General features: G+C 41.0%; 1 protein-coding gene and 1 long non-coding RNA gene across 2 annotated transcripts in view; both read right to left on the bottom strand.

Annotated features, from left to right (window-relative positions):
- Positions 1 to 2,605: 2,605 nt before the first annotated feature.
- On the bottom strand, positions 2,606 to 5,435 carry LOC130191994 (uncharacterized). Its single transcript, XR_008831311.1, has 3 exons — positions 5,340 to 5,435; positions 4,896 to 5,036; positions 2,606 to 2,709 (listed from the first exon to the last, which is right to left on the bottom strand). It is a non-coding gene; the product is annotated as an uncharacterized LOC130191994 (long non-coding RNA).
- An 8,069-nt stretch (positions 5,436 to 13,504) lies between these two features.
- Positions 13,505 to 24,525, bottom strand: part of mtnr1bb (melatonin receptor 1Bb) — a 30,334-nt gene continuing 19,313 nt past the window's right edge. The window contains exons 2-4 of the mRNA XM_056411803.1: positions 15,138 to 15,256; positions 14,704 to 15,048; positions 13,505 to 13,927 (exon numbers count right to left, since the gene is read on the bottom strand). Coding sequence (XP_056267778.1) covers positions 13,505 to 13,927; positions 14,704 to 15,048; positions 15,138 to 15,256 — 887 coding nt within the window. The remainder of the gene's footprint in view (positions 13,928 to 14,703; positions 15,049 to 15,137; positions 15,257 to 24,525) is intronic.

Genomic DNA, 24,525 nt, shown 5'->3' on the forward strand with positions numbered 1-24,525 from the left:
ATGTTCAACAACGCCTGGCTGTACAACCGCAAAACATCCAGGGTGTACAAGTACTGCGCCAAGCTGGTGGAGGTTTTCAAGCAGGAGATCGACCCCGTCATGCAGAGCCTCGGGCTACTGCTGCGGGAGGAAGGTGAGCGAGGGCCGCGTTAGAGAGGACTCGAGTTGGACGTGAGTGTCGGTGAGGGACGATGGCGATGTCAAATAAAGGAGAACGTCGAGGTTTTGAGACGCTCGAGGGGAAGAAGGAACGTTGGCTGAAGTTGAAAGATTACCTTTTGATTTAAATGTTTTTATTATTAAATAAAATTGTATTTTCAAGCCCACCACAAACATAGCATTTGCATTACAATAACATTTCTTAAATGGCAGCCTCAATAGTACAGGTCACACAAAACAATAGCACGGGTCACACAACATGGCACAATGTATATTTTTTTCATCCATCTCATTAGATAACTGTTTATCATAGGGTCTAATAATAAATCAACTCATCAATAGAAACATAAAATGAATCATCCCTCTCCTTGATACAATAAGCTCTGAAGTGACAGTGACAGTATTTGTTGAAACAGTGTCCCGGTGCAAACAAATAAGTTGTTTCTTGAACCCTGAATAAGTGCAAAATAATATAGAACATTCCGGCTGTCCACATTTCAAACGTAATGTCTTTCCTGGATATAAACCATGGTAACATCTCAAATGCTTACAAAGCAACATAGAACTTCTGTGGTGTAACTTGCAGATAAAACAAATCAACATATTTGCATCCAAGGATGTGCGTCACCTCAGATACTTGTGTTCAGCAGTCTTGCTCTGAGCTCCTTCACACGAGGACTTTCCTTGGTACTTCCCACATCAATGTTGAACACAGTTGTTTGGATGAATGTGTAGAAGCTGTTAAGGGATTCGTGGTAGTGAACACTGAAGATGAAGTGGGCCTTAAAGAGTTCATCGAAAGCTGCCAGGGACGTCTGAGCCTTGCAAGGGATGGCCTTGTGGTCAACGATGACATAGAATCTTTGGATGTTGTTCTTCTCTTCACCGACACACAGGAGGATGGGTTGTCCAGGTTCCATACTCTCAAGGAAGGTCTCAACACTGGCGCCAATCTGGAAAAAACAGAAGCATGAGGAACAATTTTAATGGCCCACTACATTACTAAAAACATATGTGCCTCTTCACAAAAAGAGGCATTGCGAATACAACTAAATAAAGAAGCATATTAAAACATTGCATACCCTCAAATATCTCACAACAAGTTTGATTGCTTGATGCAAGCTAATTTTAGGACTCTTCTTGGGTCCTTTTGCAGTAGGGGGAAGTAGGTGAACCAGCAGTCGGATGCTTGACAGGTCACTGTCCCAGCCTAGGGGGAAACCAGAAGTAAGTAGAAGATTTAACAAAGACTTACATGTGAAAATAAATATATCCACATTATGCTCAGACAAGATTTCTGAATCAGGCAAGTAAATTAATGTTTTAAAAAGATAATGAGCGATGCTTACCAGACGCATCTGAGGAGTGATGCCCAGACAACAAAAATGTATCTTGCTCTTTGGTCCAGCTTGATAGGTACAGGTGGTTGAGCATCTCCGAGATAGAACTGCAGTGTCGCGCTGGACTGTCTTTATCCTCCAGGCCAAATAACCAGATCCACTGTCAGCATCATAGAAGTGCTCCTATAAAATTCGAGAAGAAAGAACAAAACTAAACATAACTGATTGGTCACAGCCAAACAAGGCAAATTCAGAATAACCTCCCTGCATACATTGTCGTATAAGCCATTCATTTACAAACTTACATATCCATTTGTTGATTAAGGATCCCGCAGGTAAGGAAATAGAGTGGTAGTGCCAAGAGCATATTTTGTTCGCACATAGGTTGGTGGGATCCTCCTTTAAAAAGTAGAAAAACATATTATTTTTCAAACTTTAAAATTGTAAAATGTTAAACTAAAATAAGTATTATTATCAAGAAGAAAGCAAAAAAGACAGACATCTCTAAAGTAAACTATATTAATGCAAACAAATGATTTGTGTTATCATGATAACTATTAGTCTTTTTGTTTACAATTCCCGTGGCTTCTTTTGCACTGATCATACATTCGCCCGGTTTTCCCATTGGCTAATTAATTTGTATAACTTAATTGCTTTAATATTTTTGCTCCAGAAATGAGATTATATTTTATATATATATCATTTAATAATGTGACAGGGTTCTGTAACAACTGCATCTTATGCTATGAAGAAAAAATTGATTTAAGGTGGGCACCAGTGAACATAAAATGCTTCCCCATGAACTTCAATCATGTCAGCCACCAGTAGGTTTATCATATGTCGCCGGGTACCATCCGTCAATGTCTTCGTTTTGTCATATTCATGCAACACTTTTACTCCCCCTGGCTTGGACTGAAGAACATCTCTCACCATCTAAAAATAAAAAGAATCAGACAATAAGTTATCATGTTAACCTTTACGGCAACAAGAGCACTGCTCGTTTGGACAATGTCTTTGGGTTTCAGTTTTATGAACAAATGTAATGTGCGATATACCGCTTCAGCTGATTCCCGATCGCCGTGGGTCCTTTTCCTCCCACAATCGTTCTCAAGAGTTATTGTTGCATCAGATGAATCAGAAGGCACAGAGGATACGGTGTCTGACACATTCGACTCAAAGGAAATTTCTGCTAGCTCTGGTTGAAGCACAACTGCAAGACAGTTCAAAGAAATACACACAAAAAATTGGTTATAGAGCGTATTCACTCACGTGACCACAACAACTCTGGCGGCCATGTTGGTGTCCCACCACGGCATTGTTTTGCTTGTTTGTATGCCGCTCTTCCCTTAGAAATGACCATTATATCCTGAAGGAGACACAATTTCAGTTCAAAGCGGTGTGCCTTGTGATGGTACTGTGCCTCATTGTTGGATGTGGGACTAATGATTCAGAATATGGGTTTATCAGCTCAACAAGACAGGCTATTACTTCAACTTGTCATGCATCTACTTCGGCTTCACTCGGCGTCTGAGCGTTAGGACTATTCTGTTGATACATCGGGTTGTGGGCACGTCTCCATTGACTCTCGTCAATAATCTCTTTTTGCTTTTTTCGCCGAGCGAAAATCAATGTCTTTCACTTGCGCGAAAGGAACTGTAGATGGAAACTTGGGAGGAAGCCATGAACATGGCAACTCCGTCGGGCGATGTCTGCCTTTACTCTGTGATTCATTTCAAGGTAAAATAAAACACTGGCTCCATGGGAACAGCATCAGCACGGCCAGCCAAACAGTCACTGCTGGTCCTGAAGGAGCTGGAAGCGGCTTCATCCAGACACTCGTCCTGGAGGCGGAGCTGTGCGACTACGGATCATATATGAACCCAGACACGGGGCGCTTGATGTTCCGACATTTGTGGTATTTCCACAACAAGTATAACGCAGAAATAGTTTTTAATGTCCCATGGTCGATAGCGGAAATGAAAACTGTTTTACAGGAATGTGACCGGGCTATGTGCTGGTAACTAGCGAATTAACCACAAAGTCTTGAGCGAGTAAAATCAGGTAAAAAAGCGTTGCAAATATTCAATTCCAACCGTTGAAATCTTTCTTTGGTAATGCAGAAGGACATGAGGTTGCTGGGCTCTCGCATAATCAAACAGCGGACACGATAGCCAGGTCAACTTCTTCTGACATTGAATAAGTGGGACCCCAAGATGGCGCGATTGAGATTCTGACGTCACGTGAATACGCTCTATACCAGACATGGGCAAACTACGGCCCGCGGGCCACATCCGGCCCGTTAAGCTTTTTAATCCGGCCCGCCGAACTTGTCCAAATCGCGACTTTGTTTACTTCCGGTGTGCGTTGGCGCGGAAAGAACTCGTCACACGAAACCCTTCACCGTGATTTGTCAATCCGTTTGTCAACATTTTGTGAAAAAAACAACCAATGAACACTCAGTAAATCACAAGGGACCCGCCCACCACACAGGTGAGACTCATTTAGAAACAGCTGCAGTGATTTTGGCGAGCAGCCAGGAGCCTGGAGGAGCTGCAGAGTCACGAGGAGGAACACGCAGCCAGAAGAGATCCACTTGGACCGGGTAAGAGTCTTTACTACACGTTACGTGTCACGGTGTCCGTAACTTGTGCGCGGTGCTGACTAGTCTTATATTTTACAGAGAGGATTCACCAGCGCATGCAGCTCCACCTGCCCGGCCAGCAGAGGTCTCGTGACACGATGACATGTTATTATAGTGAAGCCATATTGTAAATAGTCTGTGTCAATAGTTGTGTTCTGTTTTCTATTTCTCAACATGTATAAAATGTAGAATTTTTTTTATTTTTATGTGCAATACATATTTATTCAAAAAAAAATGTAATGGTCATTTTTTATTTGCACACACCCCATGAAACTTTATCTGCAATATGAAGTAATTTCTCCGCACATCGCCCTCAATTTAAAGACCCCTTTCAAGTTTCTGCTGCAGGCAGGATATTTAATACAGTCTATCTCTCAGGACAATCCGTTCATTATTTTGCGGGGTTTAAAACAATTAGAAATTATTGAGCTGGAGTATTTCGTTGGGTAATAATTTGTTTTGAATGTTGAAAGTGAGCATTGATCTCTTTCCAGTAAATGTTGATTTCTTTAACTTTGCACCTTGAATTGAAAAGTATAAAAAACAGACGCAATCTCCAGGTTTAATAAATTACATTGCGTGTCCAAATGCTCCTGGCCCCGCCCCTCTGTCACATGTTAGAACATTTTGTGGCCCGCAGGTCAAAAAGTTTGCCCACCCCTGCTCTATACCGTCACAACTCTACAATACTAGTCAGAAAAACAGTACATTACAGTTCATGATCCTCATTTTTCCCTCACAAAGCTAAATCTTACCTCCAGACTTTTCTGTGGACACATTGACGGTAAGGTCCCCTGCTTGTAAAAGTTCCTCAAACACATCTGCATCCACCTCTGTCCCTGATTGATCCGTCAAGTGCAAGTCTGTCTGTAAAGGAAGACCTAACTTTCCTATTACTGAGAGAATATCAGATTTAGAAAAATGGTCCTTTGTAAACTTCTATTGACACTTTTATTATTATAATGTCTGAGCAGTGTGCAGAATATGTGATATAAATTCCCCATCATACACCAATTGTCCATTTTGACTTGCTCACAAGACATAACAATTGGTCAACATAAAAAACAATTGATAGGCGAGGCAACCAAACATATTACTTAAATTAATATAAAAAGACACTATAACATGAACAGACATTCAAGCAAATAATTAGTTTACTCCAAACAGATACAGCTGTGTAATAAACAAGTAATACCAACCTCTCAATAAATGTATTGTAGTCTTCATAGCCTGCTTCGGTTTCTGCCACCTTAACATACTTCTGACTTGAACCAAATCTCACCTTGACCAGCATATTGTCCTCCAAAGAAAAAAACAAACATTCATGAAAAGTCTAAAACTCATGTTTTGTTTTCCCCTTGCCTTTTCTATGCCACCTGGCGTCGACAGTGTACAACTAAATCAAATTAATGTGCATCATACTTGTGTGACTAACAATTTTAAGTCACTTAAGTGAGCGATGGGAGAGCTGGGCGCTCCATGCAGTCGCAGAAGTCAAGGCGCTGCCACTCTCCCAAAGTTTTCAATAGCGGCTCTGTTAAGCGCTTTACCCGACGAACGTGTCCCGAGGTCGGCCGCGAAATCGCCAGGTTACCCGCCCGTTATGGAGGACATTTTTTAGATTTTCAACCCGCCCAAAGTGATCGAAATTCGGACCCCAGACTTGGGCAAACCACGCCGAATCATGGAGCCACGGATAATCTTTAATTCGACTGGAGGAAGTTTTCCTTAAGCGGGTCCATAAACCGCTTAACCCGGCGAAAGCGGGTCGCGCATTCTCCAGGTCAGGACATTTTTGGAGTATGAAAGGGGCTTAACCCTCCCGTTGTCCTAGGGTCAATCTGACCCTCGTAACTGTATATACACTTACATGTGTGAATTACAAGCCTCTACCCCTGTCCTCTGGGTCAAAAAGACCCATGTCTGGGTCAGAGCGACCCCGGCGCGCATCTCTCGCGCTCCGGCCGGCGTCCTACGCGGGGTCAGAAAGACCCGGCTCGCGTCCGCGCTCTGCGGGGTCAAAACGACCCTAGTCGAATCCCACGCGCCTACGTTCTTTGGGTCAGAGCGGACCCGGCGCGCATCTCTCGCGCTCCGGCCGGCGTAAACTGTCGGGTGAAAACGACCCGACGCCCGGACCGCAAAGCTCCGCGCGCTTCATTTCCTTTGCCGCCGCGTGGGTTTGTTATCGTCGGTCACCGAGCGGGACGCAGACGGACTGCAACGGCTAGTCGGCAGGTCTGCAGAGACAAACTGTCGGTTCCGGCCGCCCGCACGCAGGCCCGCCCGCCCTGCATCCTGGACTTGTACACCTCCAGAGTCGGGCGGTGGCGGCGGCTGCGGGCTGGAAAGATGACTGCAGATCATTCGCACCCCAAACACAAGCTGTTTCGATTCGTACAGAGCACCGTAAGCTCCGTAAAAACACACCCGATGCACGTAAAAATAAAAAAAACAAGCATAAACACAGGAAACGGCTTCTTCCCACTGGACCGTCGCTCTGCTAAACTGTTAATCGCACACGTCTACACGCGTGCACTGTCACCACTTTTTTTCTGCACAACAACGAAAACCACCTTTTTAATAATAATAACGTCTTTCCCACACGTCGGACGTAGCCGGCGGCGGCACAACATTGCGTCGCCCAATACGTTCCCGGTTCTTTAAACATTGAATGGGGTCAAATTGACCCTAAGGTAACAGGAGGGAACCCGTTTGAAAGGTTCTTTGTGGAACCAGAAATTGTACCTTAAAGAACCATTTTTTGAAGGTTCTTTGACACATTTGTATAGGTTATTTAAAGATCTATTTAAGGAAATTGTGATAGAACCCTGGTTTGAAAGATTCTTTGTGGAACCAGAAATGGAGCCTTAAAGAACCATTTTTTAAAGGTTCTTTGAGACACCTTTATAGATTCTTTGAAGAACTATTTAAGGAAATGGTTCTTTAAAGAACCCTGGTTTGAAAGGTTCTTTGTGGAACCAAAAATGTTTCTTCTATGGCATCACTCTGGAGAACCATTTTCGGCTCCAGATGGCACCTTCATTTTTCTGTCAGCATGCGAGCCGGCAAAAGTTCCTCTAATTCAACTTAATTCTGAGCTTTAAGAGGTTTTATGCAGAAACCTTCAGTAAAAAACTAACCTTAAAAGGTCTGGCATCCTGGTCCACAGTAAAAAATGTGTTGGTTTTCACTGAAATATGTTTTTTAAAGAAACTTTTAACAACCTGCTAACGAAGAAATATGAAACTCAACGTTGAAAAAGAGATACGTATTCTTTGAGCGCGCTGATTTGACAAATGTATTCATGAGCAAATATCACAAAGTATGATATAATATATCAATTTCATTATCCGTAACATCTGAATTCAGTAGCACTGTACACATAACATAATGCATATCTTTTTTTACACACAGTTCCTTTTTTTTAATGAGACTCAGATTCACAACCGAGCCTTTTGAGTCTTGAAATTTCAAACTCCATTACATTCCACAGATTTCCCTCCGGTGACGCAGACCTTCCTACGGGCGCCTGTTCGTGAATTATTGTCCATATGAGCACCTCATAAATAATATCAGACAAGCATGCACATTCACACAGCCTCTGGAACAGAGGTCACGAGTAGCCGACTGGCTTAATGTCACCAATTTCCACCCTCGCTCCTGTTCTAATAAGGCATTTTTAAATTGTCTTGTGCCACTTTACACCTAAAAAAAACATACAAACATAAAAAAAACAACAACATTACAGCTTGCTTAGAAATCATTGTGTAACATGCCTCAAAGGATTCCGGCGGCGGGCACACAGAGATCCTCCCTACGTCTAACAAGTTGCAGCCAATGAAGTTGCCAGTGAGTTTCAATATGTATCCGATAAAAATAAAAAAATACACAGAAAAATTAGGACTCAAACTATTTTTTAGCTGTTTCATCCATGTTTTCATACTCAATACTTTTTAATTGTGTAAATTGGGTTTCCTCTCTGTAAACTCTCGCACGTGTATACGCGGGTACGTTTCTGTGGTTTCATGGCATTTCCTGTGACTGTACACTGTGAAAGCATTCAGTTATGCATTCATGTTCCCAACGCTTGCCATTTTATTCCCCTCTGAGTGAAGGTATACCTTGCACATCATTTGATCAGTGTTGCATACTTTTCTGCTTTAGGCTGTGAGCTGATGTTGTCATGCTGTTACATAACACATTATTAACACACACAAAACATGTCTACTCTACGGTGATTATGTCTAGATGAAAATAGTCGAGAACAGCGAGGTTTAAGGATACACAGGAAAAAATGGGGGAGTAATTTTTCCGGAGTTACTATTATTATCCTCCAAAGGAGTAATATTTCATCATTCTGGAGTGTAATTACTACTCGTAGCCTGTAGAGTTGGAGCAAATATTCAGAATAAAATCTGTTGGAGTAAAACAGCGTGACCACGCCCGCCACGGTTAAATTTCGTTTCTGCCGCCATGACACCTCTCGCTACTCTGGAATGAGCTAACGGTTTCTGGGACAGAACAGAACTGAAGGGAGAAAAAGAAGACAGCATTTGTAAAAAAATCTGTCAGGCAAGGTCTTTGTTGTTGGTGAATTTCATGTGTGTCAGGTATATTTTTTTGCTGCTAAAATACCTCACTATTTGAATTGACAGATACGAACAATAGCTTCGGATCGGTGGTGTTGCCAGATGCTAACGTTAGCTTCTAACTCTTCCACATAAGCTAGTCAAAGTCAAACGTTAGCTAGCTTCCAGCCGATTAAGACGCATTTGCACAACTTCGAGTACTTTATGGACATATTAACGACAGGTGGCATTGTCGACACACCTGAATTAAAGTCTCAACATAACAGCGAGCAGTATCGGCTATCATCAGTAGCCAGAATACGTCACTTAGCAGGTGCACTTGGGGTTGATTCTGTGTCGGGTAGTGTACAATAGTAGAGAACAGCGAGGTTTAAGGATAGTCTAAATTATGCCATGCAGGCATACGTAGCTCTGAGTGGGCGGGTCTCCCCAGAGGAGTTTATCTGAATGATCTCTTCTACCTGCTTCCACTGCTGCCAGGTTTCTGCTTTGTAACATGAGTAAAAAATATATATATTTTTTAAATCATCAAAGTTAATCAGCACCAGATTTAATTAGCACATCACTGTTTGTAATCAAGTTTCCATGATTTGGGAATATCTGGTGATCTACGTGACCTACAAACTGCAGAACTGTGTTCATAACAGAGCTGAACGCACGCATTCTGCAAAGTGTCCGCTCCAATAACGATACTTTCTCTCAGAAGGATCAGGTAAGGAAAGCAAAAAGTTGAGAAGTAAAACTTTTTTGAGATAAATGCCTCTGTTAGGAAAATGTCAACTTGCATTATTAATATTGTACACGGGTGCTGTGGAGGGTGCATGAGGGACTTCAGCAGCATAATGCAGAAATGTGAGAGTGTGTTGCGTCACTGAACACATCACTCAGAAGGATTAGTAGCACACGGAAGCTACAAGCTGTCGTCTTCAGCTGAAAAACATTGTGATGACCTTCACTCTTTTTAATTTGTGTGTGTGCTTCTCAGCCAGAATTATATTTACAACATTAATACGCTGTATGTGGTTTTTGCTGCATCATTCACTTTTTGCAAAAAAAAAGGACAACTTGACGTTTTTAATCTTTTCTTTTTCCATTTGTTACTTAAAAATATATATATATATTGTTTGTTTGTTTGCCAATTTTCAAAACAAGATTCCTCATAGGATTTTGGAAGACTAAATAATTGCCTTTCTGTGTTAAAGCCCAGGGAGTAATTTCGGCAGAAATACTGTTTTTAAAAACTCAAGCTGCGAGTTTATGCTGTCAAGCTGACCAGCAAGGTCGCATGGACTAAAAGGCCCGAAATGAAGGTGGTGACTGTGAGCATAGGGAACATAGTTACATAATATTTCACATAGAAAGAAAACACAAAGGAAAAAAAGATATGAGGTTTTATGTTTCGGCCTTCGTGTGTTCTGCGGGATGCTGAAGAGAGACAGACAACCGTCCTGAAGACATGAGAAGAAGCAGCACGGATGAGAGCTAGGTTTTGCTGAATAGATTTGTTTTCATAGAAAATATGGCACTTGCCATAATATATGAAATTTGACACTATTGTATTAACTGGAAGGCAGTGCTTTAAATAAATAAATTAAAACCTGAGAAGGACACAAGGCTTATTTTGTGTTTCCTTATGGCCCTTCTTGGCCAGATGCATGGTTCATTTTTACTTATTTTTTTATGTTTTATTATTATGCATTCTTACTTTTGAAGGTTGTATTTCTGTAAAAAATAAATAAAAAAAGGACACAAGGCGTTTCCAAGATTTCTACCTAAGTGTGCACACACACCTAGCGCCCTTCAGCTCTGCCCTTTTCTTTGGTTTACATTGTTTAAAAGTATCCGCTTCCCTCCAAATGCACCGAAAACGCTCTCCCGATGTTTGAATATTAGTTTTCTCTCATAACAACGATCCCTGTTTTTTGTTTTCGGTTGCTGTTCAGCTCCCTCTTCCCTGCTCTCACCTCTCTTGTCAATACAGCATAGTCACTCTTCATTTTTCTAAATTCCATCTCTACAACTGAACTTTGTATACCCCTGATTTCTTCAAAATATTCCTCCTCTGATTGTAAAGCTGTTTATCTGTCCTGGCCTATGAATATCTATAATGCGACTGAGCTTTCCCCCGGTTGTCATTCTTAATCTATGGTTTAGCACATTTTAGAACACACATGCGTGTTATTCGTGAAATGAATGTAAAAACTTTTCCTTCTTTCTTACTTATAAAAACAATATGGGGAACTTGTTACGCCATTCTTGGATATTCGATCCCTGCAATTAGAAGTTGATTGCATCACTCTCTGCTGAAAAAAACCAATGTATTTGTTGTGATGCAATAAACATGCAAGACATTGTTTTTGATGCACTTTGCAAATGTTTTGGAGTTAATTGAAAGAGAGGTTAAGAAGCCTTATTTGGTTATAAAAATCTTAGTTGTGTGGGCTTATTAGGCTTCATATATATATATATATATACTTATACATATATATACGTATATGTATATATATATAAACATATATATATATATATACGTACAGTATATATATATATATATACTTTTTTGATCACACACAAGTTGAATACATACATTTCCAAAAACAATACACCACATTTAAAAACCACAGTCACAGTATTGTACTAGATATCCCTTAAATGTCCCGTGTATGGCAGCTAATAAACTGGCGTAAGAAAATGTTCGGTAGGCACCCTGAGATGGGAATGCAGATTTGATCTCTGTCGTCTCAACAATCTACAGCACTCGACACGTCATTATTAAGTTAAGAGGCAATTCACGTCACTCTTCCACAGTTTAAGCATCAACATGTATCCCTGGCGAATAATGTTTTCGATAATTACAATACAAAATAAATAAATAACAAAACAGACTACATTTACCTGGCGATGTGAAATGCTAACATTTTGCATAAGTATTTCAGAATGCAGAACCACTGCATAAGACTACCACATTATGCATATGATGTAGGAGGCAGAGGAGCATTGGCCCATTGTATATTGCTTGCTGTACATTCAGTAAAATGATTTATCCCCTTCTCTTTTTTCCAGCGGCGAGAGGCTTTCTATCAGACAAGGCCGTCGCCCTATTGTTCGCCTGCTGTGAGCCCTCGGGAGCACCACGGTTCTACAGTGAAGCGGTTTTAGGACGTATGGATGTACGAAGAAGGCGAGAGCCTATCTGGATATGACATATACGTGAAGCTGATATTGGCAATTGACATCCATTGTTTCAAATTGCATAACAAAGTGTTAGTGTGCATGAAGAAATATACATTATGATAATTGCACATGTTCTTTTGTTAAACAACCTATTCTATTAAAAGGTACTTGTGCTCTCGCTGTTTGAGAGTCACGCTGACCTGCACTCTATGTGTCCTCCACTGGTGGATGAAATACTTAAGTAAAAGAATGAAAGACTCAGCATCAGAATATACTTGAAGCACTTCAGTACAAGTGCTTCAAAATGTATACTCGCAGTACAAATGTTGCACCGGTGTTTTTATCGCAATCAAATTGTGCCCTCCATTGTAGGTTTCACAGTTTATTTGATTTTTTCCCCCTTTTCTTTTGAGAATAAACTTTTTGGTAATATATTTATTTAAATTTCCATCTAATTGCCACAATAATAATTGCCATAAAAGCAATGTATGCTACTTCTATGCGATGAAGCATCCACAAAGAGTGGTGCAGTGTCCTGTATGTTAGTTGTTGTTCCCTGTGTGTCGCTCTCTCATGGCAGAATATGAGAAACCTACGACTCAGCATTATTCAATTAAAATTAATGGAATATTTTCAGAGGGAAAAAAAAGCTTTTTTACGTATAACTTTGGTCGTGTAATATAAAATCCACATTTTGTTCTCATATTGTTTGGGCTCATGGTAAGAAAATATTTTTATTAGTATTAAATCCCCCCAAAAAATCATATTGTTTGGGCTCATGGTAAGAAAATCTTTTTATTAGTATCGAGAGAGGCGTTACCTGAAGACTAATAAACGACAGAGTTACAGCAGCAATAATAGACTCGTATGTCTCCTCGGCCCGCTACACCACGCGCACCACTTGTTTTTGTCTGATAGCTGGTTCATCTGACATGTTGTGGGGCTAGTGACTTGCTTTGAGTTCATTTCCTGAATTATTGTATAATACTCATTACTAAGGTTGTGTTTTTGCAGTGCAAGAGGGTCCGACCAGGCAGCATGACGGATATGCTAACGTCACATTAATGTCCACCACGCCAGAACTCCATCAGACTAATCTCGAGATGTTAGACTGACATGAGCTCCTCTTCACAGATCTAGCATTCAGGTGAGGCGAGTTTTACTATTTGAGGCTTTTGAAGTTACTAAGTAGAGGTGTAGCCTGCGTTCAAGACCACCCCCTTTTAAGTGAAAGTCCGTGGCAGCAGACCTTAAAGGATATTACATTTTCATGATATATTAATGTACCATTCAGATTGTTTTTTAGAGTACGAGCTAAATGAAACTGCAATGCATGGCTTTGTTCTCGCAAGACATAAAACCATATCCACATCAAAGAGGACGCTGCCTTTTTAGCACTTCAAATCCTCCAAATAATAAACGTACTTATATTATGACATTTTTTTTACTTCTTCAGATGTAAACATGTTTACGTCCACCCTGGTCCGATCGATGGAAAACCCAGCCATATATTTTAGTTTCATAGCTGACACTCTAGCTGCACAACTGACCGGATGACAACAGGAATGACTATTTAACGGGCTCAAGGATCACAGACGTCATTCTTTGTTTGAACGATCTCGGACCGACTCGTTGTTGTTGAGCGGCGGAGGCAGCGAATGCTTGCTCCTCATGCTCCGGCCCTCGGTGACGGGTCGCGAAGTCTCCGTCACAAAAAGCCGAGTCACCCAGACGGAGCTGACGATGCGTTTGTATTCGTTCCTGAAATTCCTGTTGAGTAAGCCGTAGATGATGCCGTTCAGACAGCTGTTGAAGTAGGCCATGAAGTAGCTGACCACGAAAAGCCACTCGGGGATACGGGGACCCACGTGAGACGGATCGATGGCCACCGCCAAGCCAATCAGGTTAAGTGGAGCCCAGCAGATGGCGAAGAGCACAAAGACCACGAACATCGTGACGAAATTCCGCACGTCACTCGGTCTGAGGCGAGGGCTCTCCTCTGTCTTCACTTTACGTCGCACCTGGATGAAAACACACAAGATGAGAAGGATCTAAAGTTAATGATGCTTCTCTATATGACACACACACACACGTATCTCATCCATCTATCTGCCTGTCAAACACAATATCCCAGCTGACATCACAGGCATTGACCCACATTTACTGGAAGATAAAGATCAAATGCTCAACTAAAATGTTACATGGAAACATCTATTCCAATTATTAGATGATATGTGTTGTCAGTATATCCTGACATTTAGAAAATTAAACTCATCCGGGAAAGGGTGAATGATTAAACTTTTTTTTCTCTACATGACAGGTCCAATTTGGAAGACTGATGGATTTTATTTGGCCCAAGTTTTGCCTGTGTTGTTTAACCCTCCTGTTGCCTTAGGGTCATTTTGACCCGATTAAATATTTAACCCTCCCGCTGCCTTAGGGTCATTTTGACCCGATTCAATGTTTCACCCTCCTGTTACCTTTATATTTACTAACATATTTTACCCTTTGGGTTAAATTTGACGCCAGCAATTAAAACCTCCAGAAAATTATTAGAATTAATATTGTTTTCCAAGTTTAAGTGTGAGGCACTTTATGTTTGTTTGTTGACTACCGAAAGAACACCGACATTAAACATTGAATTAACCCTAAGGCGGCAGGAGGGTGTAATATTGATTCGGGTCAAATTGACCCTAAGGCAACACAAGGGTTAAATCCGATTGCATGTTTACAGGTTTTATACCTTCTGTGTGCCTGTAAAGATGCCAATAACCATGTGGAGAAGCAGTAGACTGACCCGAATCACAAGTACCCAGATGCGTAGATAACAGAAGGTAACCACGGCGATCGGAACCAGGAAGTGAACCACGACCACCGCCACCGTGTACGAACTGCTGACGGTCTGGGCGAAGGTGCAGGAGTAGACCCTCGGGTCGTAGCGCAGGGAGCCCACGAAGAAATTGGGGATGATGGCCACCACCGTGAGCGCCCAGATTAAGGCGACAAGCATCAGAGTGTTGCGAAAGCTGTACAGCCGACTGTAGGAGAACGAGTGACAGATGTAGCAGTATCTGTTCACTGCGATCCCCGTGATGTTGAAGATGGAGCCGATGACGCTCAGCCCCATCAGGAAACCGCTGACCTGAACAGAAAGAATGAGAGAAATAGTTTGTATTTGTGTCAGAGTGTTTGGGAGTCAATGACTGGGAGGTAACTGATGGAGACTCTTACCATGCATTGTGTGTTTCCCAGTGCCCATCCGTTATGGAAGAGAGCATAGAGAACCAAGGGGTAGGGGTAGAAGGCTACCACGAGGTCAGCAAAGGCCAAACTCACCACAAATACATTACCTGGAGAGGAAGAAACACAGACCGCGTTTACATGCATTCGAATAACTGGCTTAGTCGGACTGAAATCGAAAGATCCGTTTCATGTAAACACCTTTGTTCGACTATGTGCGGTCCGACTACGATCCGATTAACACCCCTGGATAACTCGATCCGATCCGGTTGATAATTCGACTATCGCGGCATGTAACGGTGAATTGGATTAGGAACTGGACTTTGCGTCTTTGCGCATGCTTGAGATCCGCCGCCTCCCCCCCTCCCTCCCATGTCGTGACCCGGAAGTCGAAAGAGTTGAAAGAGACGATAATGTCACTATTAACATCATGCAAGAATAGTAGAGGGATGTAGCTTCGCCTTGCTCTCTGTTCGCCATCTTTCTCGAAATGTTGTTGTTGTTGTTGTTGTTGGTAGTGGTGAAGAGGTCAAGCGGAAATGGCTGTATCACCACGAGTTGTAATGAAAACAGCGCCACCTATCGTATCGGATATGACATGCTTTCGGCCAATGATTCGAATTACTCACTGCCATGTATATTGGGATAATAGCAGATCTCCCAAAAGATAGCATAGTCCGACTAAAGCAAGATTTGAATTATACCATCATGTAAACGCACTGACTGAGAGACAGTCCGTAAAGTAACGTTCTCTCTGATTGTGGGATGAGTCACATGCTTTATTACGCAGATGACACTGGATTCACCCTCTAGCGGGCCTACAATGGCTCGGTACCCTCGTGTTCTCATCTTGGCACAATTCATTTTTTCCTGCATGTGCTCAGAAAATCAGGATAAGTACATTCCAGCCGGTCTACTCATTCTGATTAAAGACTTTTGAAGTGCTCACATGTTTTGCAAATAAAAACTGCATTCAACTCATGGTATTATATTCTGTTACAATGTCAGACCTTTCCTCCAGTATTCGCCTTTAAAAAAAAAATTTAAGTACAGTAGAATGACTATTGCGTCAGCTTGACGAGATTGTTCGGAGTGAGGGCCGAGATTACACACCAAAGGTTTTCGGGCCAATGTCACAGCCAGTTGCTTCCCCCCCAGACAGCGTTTTATCAGGAAAGGAGAGTCACTCTGTTTTGACAGAGTAGAGGGACAAGCTTGTGGACAGGGCATTGAGCTTCAGTGGTGCTTCTGATCCCCCTCAACTAATCCCAACAGTGGTCTCTGGCCTCTTGTTTTTTACCTTCTAAATGGGATGCCCCATAAATTACGCATTGCTTTCCGTCAGGCGGACCGTTTCAGTTGCATTTGCTAAATTTTAGTTGCAATTAGCTCGTTTACAAGCTGACTAGTAGCATCCAATCGTATTGTCATACAAAACAGCTGTAAGTGCCACAGTTTGTCTATTTTTTAATGGAAACTTTATATATTCTTAGTTTATATTATCGTTGACAGAATGTGAAGGGGCTATGAAGGGTACTAAGCACATTGCATACCATCCCCCGTACCTTTTGTCAAATAAACAATCACTTGTGGAGACGGACTATAACAAGAGACAGGGGATAGAGACTGATTGATAGGTGTTATAAATCCCAGGATCTTTCAATGTCTAAGGGACCTGATCATGTGATTACTCATCAACTGATCCGATCGTTAGGTTACTCATCAAGGGACCTGAAGACAAATGTCTCCTTCTGGATCCTCCTTTTTGTTTCCCTTAATTACATGTTTTGTTTCATTGACTCTTCAGTGCACCCTTGGCAGACTCCTGAGGGACTCCGTGTGACGGTGACTCTTCTTGCTAGAATAAACGATTTTATAGACAAGTTCTGGTTCTTCGATATTCGTCATTTCAGCTTTAAAAGACTCACCGCTTGGTGCGGACACATTTAGGGGTCACATGGACCTCGAGAACAAGAAGAAATACTAGTTGTGTTGGAGGTTTTAGAGGAGGGAGTGTGTGTGTCATATTCTCAGACCTCTCTGTGGGATTAAGGACACTTGAATAATCCACATGCTCGAATTGTGTCAAAAGTAATTAGTAGAAAGTGCACTAGAGCTGTATTCATTGCTTTGCAAAGCAACTGCTGCACTTATTTTTGTAACTACAGTGTGTGCACGTGAATTTGGTATTTGGCCGTCAACCTAGAACTGTCACAATGCACTACGATGCACAAAATCGATATAGCAAACTCAGAAACTCATTTGGGGTTTCAGCCCCTGAATTTAATTCTGTGAATAGCCACAAAAAACAGTAGGATAGAGTGAGCTTGTCGTTATATATAAGGTATTGTATTTTCAATGAAAAAAAACTGTAATTAGGATAAGAAAATACATAAATCAACAAATCACATAGACTAATACACAACTGTGCTAAGAACACTGGAAATACAAATATTGGGAACATTTAAATTGAGACCAGATAAGTGCTTCCGATGAAAGGTTGAGGGGAAACAGACATAACTATAATGAATTATGTCGGGGACATGAATGTGTCAACCACATTTTATGGCAATACATCCGATAGTTGTTGGGATATTTCACAAAAACTATGACTCTGAATCTCATGGTGGCTCTAGCAGAGAAGTCACAGGGGTTTTGTCATTTGGGAACCGTGAATAATTTGACCACATTTCCCCTCGTTGTGATATTCCAGTCTGGACTAAAGGGGTGGAGCGGCTGCCTGACGGAGCAGCATTGCCAATCCGAAAAACGTACACACGGGAAACAGCCGGCTTCAAATACACAGAGACTGAAAAAAATGCACTGAATAATTGCACTTTCCTCTTAAAATGTGAATTAAGAGTAAAAATGTGCATGAAATATCAGAAAATTTAAAGTTTTAGTTTTAGTACAATGACCACAGGACGCAAACACAGATTGATATAAACTCATATCCACCAGGGATTTCCAGCATCAGCCTGATAAAAAATAAAATGGCATTCAACAAAAAAAATACCTGTACAGGACATATTTCTATATATATAAATAGACAATCACTTATGCATGGGATCACGGCAAATGCACTAGTCTTCAATTATAGCCTCATAAAACTTATTTCCAGTGAATTTGAATTAGACGTGTGCATCAGGGAGAAAAAACTTACCGTCGAATTAAATGTGTGCCGTATCTTTTTTTTAATGCTTTATTTTTGTTTTGTTTAACTTTAATATGAGTCTTCTCAGAAGCGATAAGGCAGAAAATTATAGATTGTAATTGATGGACAGATTGTTGTTTATTATTAACTGCTTAGTGTGTGTGTGTGTGTGTGTATGTGTGTGCCTGTGTGTGTTCGTCGACAATACAAATAAATATTCAATGCAGACGAGAATGAGATCCTTTTAAGCGCGGTCGTTATGGCGTCGTAGGATGAGACAGTAAAACCTTTTTAAGTGTTCAAGTCTGCAACATATAATTGGTCATCAGGCAATCAAAGTTAATGTTCAAAGACATGCACAGAAATACAAAATATATACAAACCATAAAAGGGTTTCTCTGTGCAATCAAATGACTGATAATTATGGGAATTTTAGATATTTCAATTAAATGTTGAAGCGAGTGACAACACAACAAAGAGTGCGGCATAGAACGGCGACTGTTCAGCTGCGTGTGGAGAGAATTATCACACATCTGTCAGGAACATATTTTCTTTTTGAAAGGCAATCACCAACATGGCTGAGCGGCGAAATGTCCGACCTCGATGACCTGCCGTCCCGCCGCGCCGCCGTGGCGTCACAGTACATATAACAAGCGTTACATAAACTCCGCTATGGCCGCACAGCTGTTATGCGCTGCTTGGTGAAGCATAATTCTACGCCGCGTACAATTTCGGGTGTTTTTTACCTTCGCATTGAAAATGCGGAAGGTTATGTTTTGATCGCCGTGTATTTGTATGCGTGCGTGCGTGCCTGCGTGTTATTCGCATAAGTCAAAAAGTGTTAGACCGAATCGCATGAAATTTGGTGGGATGATTGGTTATTATCCGGGGACCATTTGATTAGATTTTGGGATTGATCGGGTCAAAGGTCAAGGCCAAGGTCATGAAAAGGTCAAACTCTTCTTTGAATCGCATGACATTTGGTGGGATGATTGGTTATTATCCGGGGACCATTTGATTAGATTTTGGGATTGATCGGGTCAAAGGTCAAGGCCAAGGTCATGAAAAGGTCAAACTCCTCTTTGAATCGCATGACATTTGGTGGGATGATTGGTTATTATCCGGGGACCATTTGATTAGATTTTGGAATCGATCAGGTCAAAGGTCAAGGTCATGAACAGATCAAAATCTTCTTTGAATCGCATGACATTTGGTGGGATGATTGGTTATTATCCAGGGACCATTTGATTAGATTTTGGGATTGTTTGGGTCAAAGGTCAAGGTCATGAAAAGGTCAAAATCGTATCTTTACCAGAGCGCGGTCAATTTGTATCCAATTGGCATGCAACTAATGCCAAAATGTTCATAATTCAATGCCCAATCTTGTGATATGCGAAGGTATGCGTTCTACCGAGTGTCCGTTCTAGTTTAGCGTCTGTTTCATAGTCTATTGTGTTTTAGCTTCGGCTAACAGAGACATACGTGGTGGTATGGGTTTGCTGAGTGTGTGAGTAGTGTTTTTGGTTTGAGAGGTAATAAGTAGGAAAGGAGGTAGCATGACGTAAAAGTGCATGAGTAACTACTATGAGATGAGATGGTGTGAAATTTAAATAGGCAATGAAAAGGAGGTAATAGAGGGGAAAACATGTTCTACTCTCACACAACTAGGAACACGTACTAGCTAGAAAAACAAGAAAGATGGTTGTAATTATCAACAAAAAATAATAATTCTGCAATAGCTGTTAATGGCTGTTAATGCATCAGGACTGGTTAGGCAGCCATTGCCACTGCATTGCTCTGGCATAGACCCAGGAAGTGTGTGAGAGAGAGAAAGAGCAGCAGTTAATGGATGCTCCTTGTTTTCCCCGTCCAGTCGGGTAGAGAGCAGGCTGCGTTTGGCGAATCAGTCAACAAGGGGAAATAACATGTGGGGAGCGCGTATAGAAGCACACCTGTGAGGATTTCTAACCATCTGTTCACCGCGCCGTGGACGGGAATCACATTTCATAACGAATCGCGATCGAGAGTCCAAGCAGAGATGTGACTATCTTGTTTTCGTGTTCATAACGATGTAGACTATAGCTTTACCCGGCAGCCCCCTGGGAAAGGGGAGTCGTGTTGTTCACAGACGTTGAGTTTAATTTGCTGTAGCAACTTATTTGGCTCCACCAATCAGAGAAAATGAACAAACATGAATAACAAATTTTTCTTGCACTGCTGCTTGTTCTCCCTCTTTTTTAGGCCTAATACGTGGATCAAACCTTTGAACCACGTTGGTGCAGTTCTATACAAGGTTTATTCACATGGACATAATTGCATATGGAAATGCTGACTGAAACTTAATCTCCTTTGTCAAAGACATGCATGGATGATTACTGTAATAAATAATATTAGAACCAAAACAATATTTTGTGTGTCTTCCCTCCATGTTTGTAAGACATTCCCCCGAGGGAAGATATTGCAAAGGTTTTTTCTTCTCATTTTCTTTTTTCTTTCTTTTCACGTCTATCCTGTGGGAGGACACGCTTGGCAGATTTGCCTTGTTGGCATTTCAATTTGTTTCCAGTGAAGGAGGGGCCAAAAAAGAAGAAGAAAAAAATAGATGGCAAGGGAATGGTGACAGGGATGAGGACTGAATCCAGAAAATGGTAATGCGGGAGGGAAAAGTGGTGAGGCGTGATAAAAGCTGCACTTTCAAGTGGAAAGGCTGTGTTAAAACGTGGCGAGTCAATCTCATTTAAGTGGGGGGTTAAAATAATAAAAACCTCACAAGACATGATCTAGATAGACAATTAACAACCTTGTTATTTTATAATGAGGCTGTCGGCTCCGGTCATTTCTTCAATCTGTTAAATGAAAGAACATTACCGAGACAAAATGGAGGCGACGTCTGACTCAATCTTCAGAGATGAATGAACAAAGCTGTCAACAGGAAAATGGGGAATTAGGAAAGATGGCACAAAGACAAAAAAAGGAGGTTAAAGGTCAGGAGAGGATTGAATTGTTAACAGAAACAGCGGAAAATGATAAGGAAGATTAAGTAGATGACATATAAGACAAGATAAAAGAGGAGTACCATTTTCTCATCGCTTTGGAGGCAAAACAATAATATTTAATAATCTTGTCATCACCGCTATACATCAGAGCACTTTCCTCAGAACCACTGCTAGCTCGAACTAGCGTGAGCTACGAGCTACGAACTACGAGCTTCGAGCTTCGAGCTACGAGCTTCGAGCTTCGAACTACGAGCTCCGAGCTTCGAGTTTCGAGCTACGAGCTTCGAGTTTCGAGCTTCGAGCTGCGAGCTACGAGCTGCGAGCGCGACAGTCTGATATCCGTTTTTTGTCAGTGCTCCATGAGAACGGCTTTTACAGGGAATATGGCCGAAGAGGTTTTTAATGTCGTCATTGTCAATTGTCGTTTTGTGTGTCTTTTTTAAAAAGTATTGGTCCAGGCACCGTTTAGGCACCGGTATCGTTTTAAAAGTACCGGTTTAGCACCGGTATCGGAAAAAAAAAACGATACCCATCCCTAGACTGGCCACACACGGCCGACCTCACAGGGTTGAAAGGAAGGCAAACCTTTTTACCACTTCCACCAATGCGTGTTTAAAAAAAAAGTTCTTTATTCATTTCGCTGCTCCTCACATTTCTCCACAAATGAGCTGCTATAAAGTTTTGAAACAATATGACCCAATAACTCTGGAAGGGTCCCAATATTTGCCATTCACATAAATAAATATAAGAGTCTAAGAAGTGGAATACATCTCTGATTAGGATAAATACACAAAAATCACCATAAATAAATGGCGGAACAATTAGTTTTTGGAATTCATCCCTGGCGTAAAAAAAACCTATTCCAACATATTTTGCCTCGCATCCCCATTTATATAACCAGCCAGTAAATGATGTCTGAAGTGCTCAAGGGAAAAGTCCTGGTTGAGTTAATTGGTATCAACATCCCTGAGGTAGCATTTTAATTAAAGATTTGAAGCAATTTTCCAGTAAAAGATGTGACGAGGATCTTTGATTTGACCGTTTTAATTTAGCTGGAACTCCATACTTGACCTTAACTCGATCAAATAACATGAAACAGAACCTTTTCTATGATAATAATATCATGTTTTATGTGCAAACTTGAGGACAGTAATGAGCCTTTAGCTACGGTCAGCAGGAGGCCTAACTATTAGCAACTTTTCTTTGCCATCTCTGAAACTTTTTACGAATATTGACGCGTTTTATTACGTTTATTTTCATATTTTCTTGAGGACTCTTTTTTTTTTAAACAGCTTCCTTTTTTTAGGGGGGGGGTACGGGTACGGGAACGTATGCCAGCTTATATTTTGTGTGCCGTTATTTAAAAAAACCTATTAATTATTTAAATCTCAGCTTGAATGAACATGTGAATATAACACATTTCCATGACTTTTCCAAGCCTAGAAATAACTATTTTAAAATTCCATTACTTTTGCAGCTTTTATATAACCATACGAACCCTGTGTATACATATCCCAATATGCAATTAAATTATCTAAATTATCCGTTTGGCCGTCCACACACGGACACTTTTCAAATGGTGATTGGCTGTATCTCATGGGGGGAGGGGGGGGGGGGGGGTGTTCGATCCCCGCTCTCCTCATTAGTTGCATGTTGAAGTGTCTTTGAGCAAGACACTGAACTCCTAATTGCCTCACTGCAGCCCACTGCTCATTAATAACTGAGGATGGGTCAAATGCAGGGCGGGGGGGGGATCAATAAATGATACATTCTTTTTATATTAAACTACATTCAATAAATGTATTTAGTAGATTGTAAAAAGAGTCACATTTCTGCCCTTTATGCCAGATGAAAGGCTAAAATAAAAATAGCTTATCAAATAGCTTGTTTGTGCATCAGCATGTGCTGCTTGTGTTAATGTGTATCTTACTGATGCTACACTCATTTCAATACCAGTTTACACTATACATGCTATGCCAGCGTGTGCATCGTGTTGCATAATGTGTGCGTTTGTACAGATGAGTGAATTGTATGCAATTGTGCAAATAATGCTAAAAGTGTGACTTGCTCATGCATCAAATTTGTTGTTATCTGCTATCTGTCAGAGGGTAAAAAGAGACTCTTTCTGGCACACACAATCATTTGTCTTGGACCACAACCCTCTGAGATATATGATGTGATAAAAAGCTTGTCAAGGGAAGCGATAAGTCAAGGATTTACAGCTGCTGGTTTTATTCCACACGCAGAAACCTTACAAAAACCCTCAGGAACTGTCTTGGAGAAAATGTATTTTCTGTATTATGGCCACGCTTCATGGCGCTGAATTGGTTTTGAGCATACGAGCAACTCTGACCTGTTTTTAGTATTTTTTTCTTTCTTTGTATGTATCATTAGAAGCAGAGGAAGATCAAGCAAAACGTTTACTACTTTCTACATTAATAATTGGTTTATATACACTACCGTTCAAAAGTTTGGGGTCATCCAGACAATTTCGTGTCTTCCATGAAAACTCACTTTTATTTATCAAATGAATTGAAAATTGAATAGGAAATATAGTCAAGACATTGACAAGGTTAGAAATAATGATTAATATTTGAAGTATTAATTTTGTTCTTCAAACTTCAAGCTCAAAGGAAGGCCAGTTGTATAGCTTATATCACCAGCATAACTGTTTTCAGCTGTGCTAACATAATTGCACAAGGGTTTTCTAATCAGATATTAGTCTTCTAAGGCAATTAGCAAACACAATGTACCATTAGAACACTGGAGTGATAGTTGATGGAAATGGGCCTCTATACACCTCTGGAGATATTTCATTAGAAACCTGACGTTTCCACCTAGAATAGTCATTTGCCACATTAACAATGTATAGTGTGTATTTTTGATTAATGTTATCTTTATTGAAAAAACAGTGCTTTTCTTTGAAAAATAAAGACATTTCTAAGTGACCCCAAACTTTTGAACGGTAGTATATATATATATATATATATATTAGGGCTGCAACAACGAATCGATAAGATCGATAAAAATCGATGATTAAAATAGTTGGCAACGAATTTCATTATCGATTTGTTGTGTCGCGCGATTATTACGGCCCTCAATAAGTCGCGGAGTATAAAAAAAGTTGAGTTGAGAGCAGAGCGGTGCAGGAGAAACCAGAGCGGAGCGGAGGGCGAGGACAGACGGAATGCTGCGTTGTGAGAGCCAATCAGTGCTGAGCTGCTCCGCT

The sequence above is a fragment of the Pseudoliparis swirei genome, chromosome 3 (genome assembly GCF_029220125.1).
Source record: "Pseudoliparis swirei isolate HS2019 ecotype Mariana Trench chromosome 3, NWPU_hadal_v1, whole genome shotgun sequence".
Classification (NCBI taxonomy): domain Eukaryota; kingdom Metazoa; phylum Chordata; class Actinopteri; order Perciformes; family Liparidae; genus Pseudoliparis; species Pseudoliparis swirei.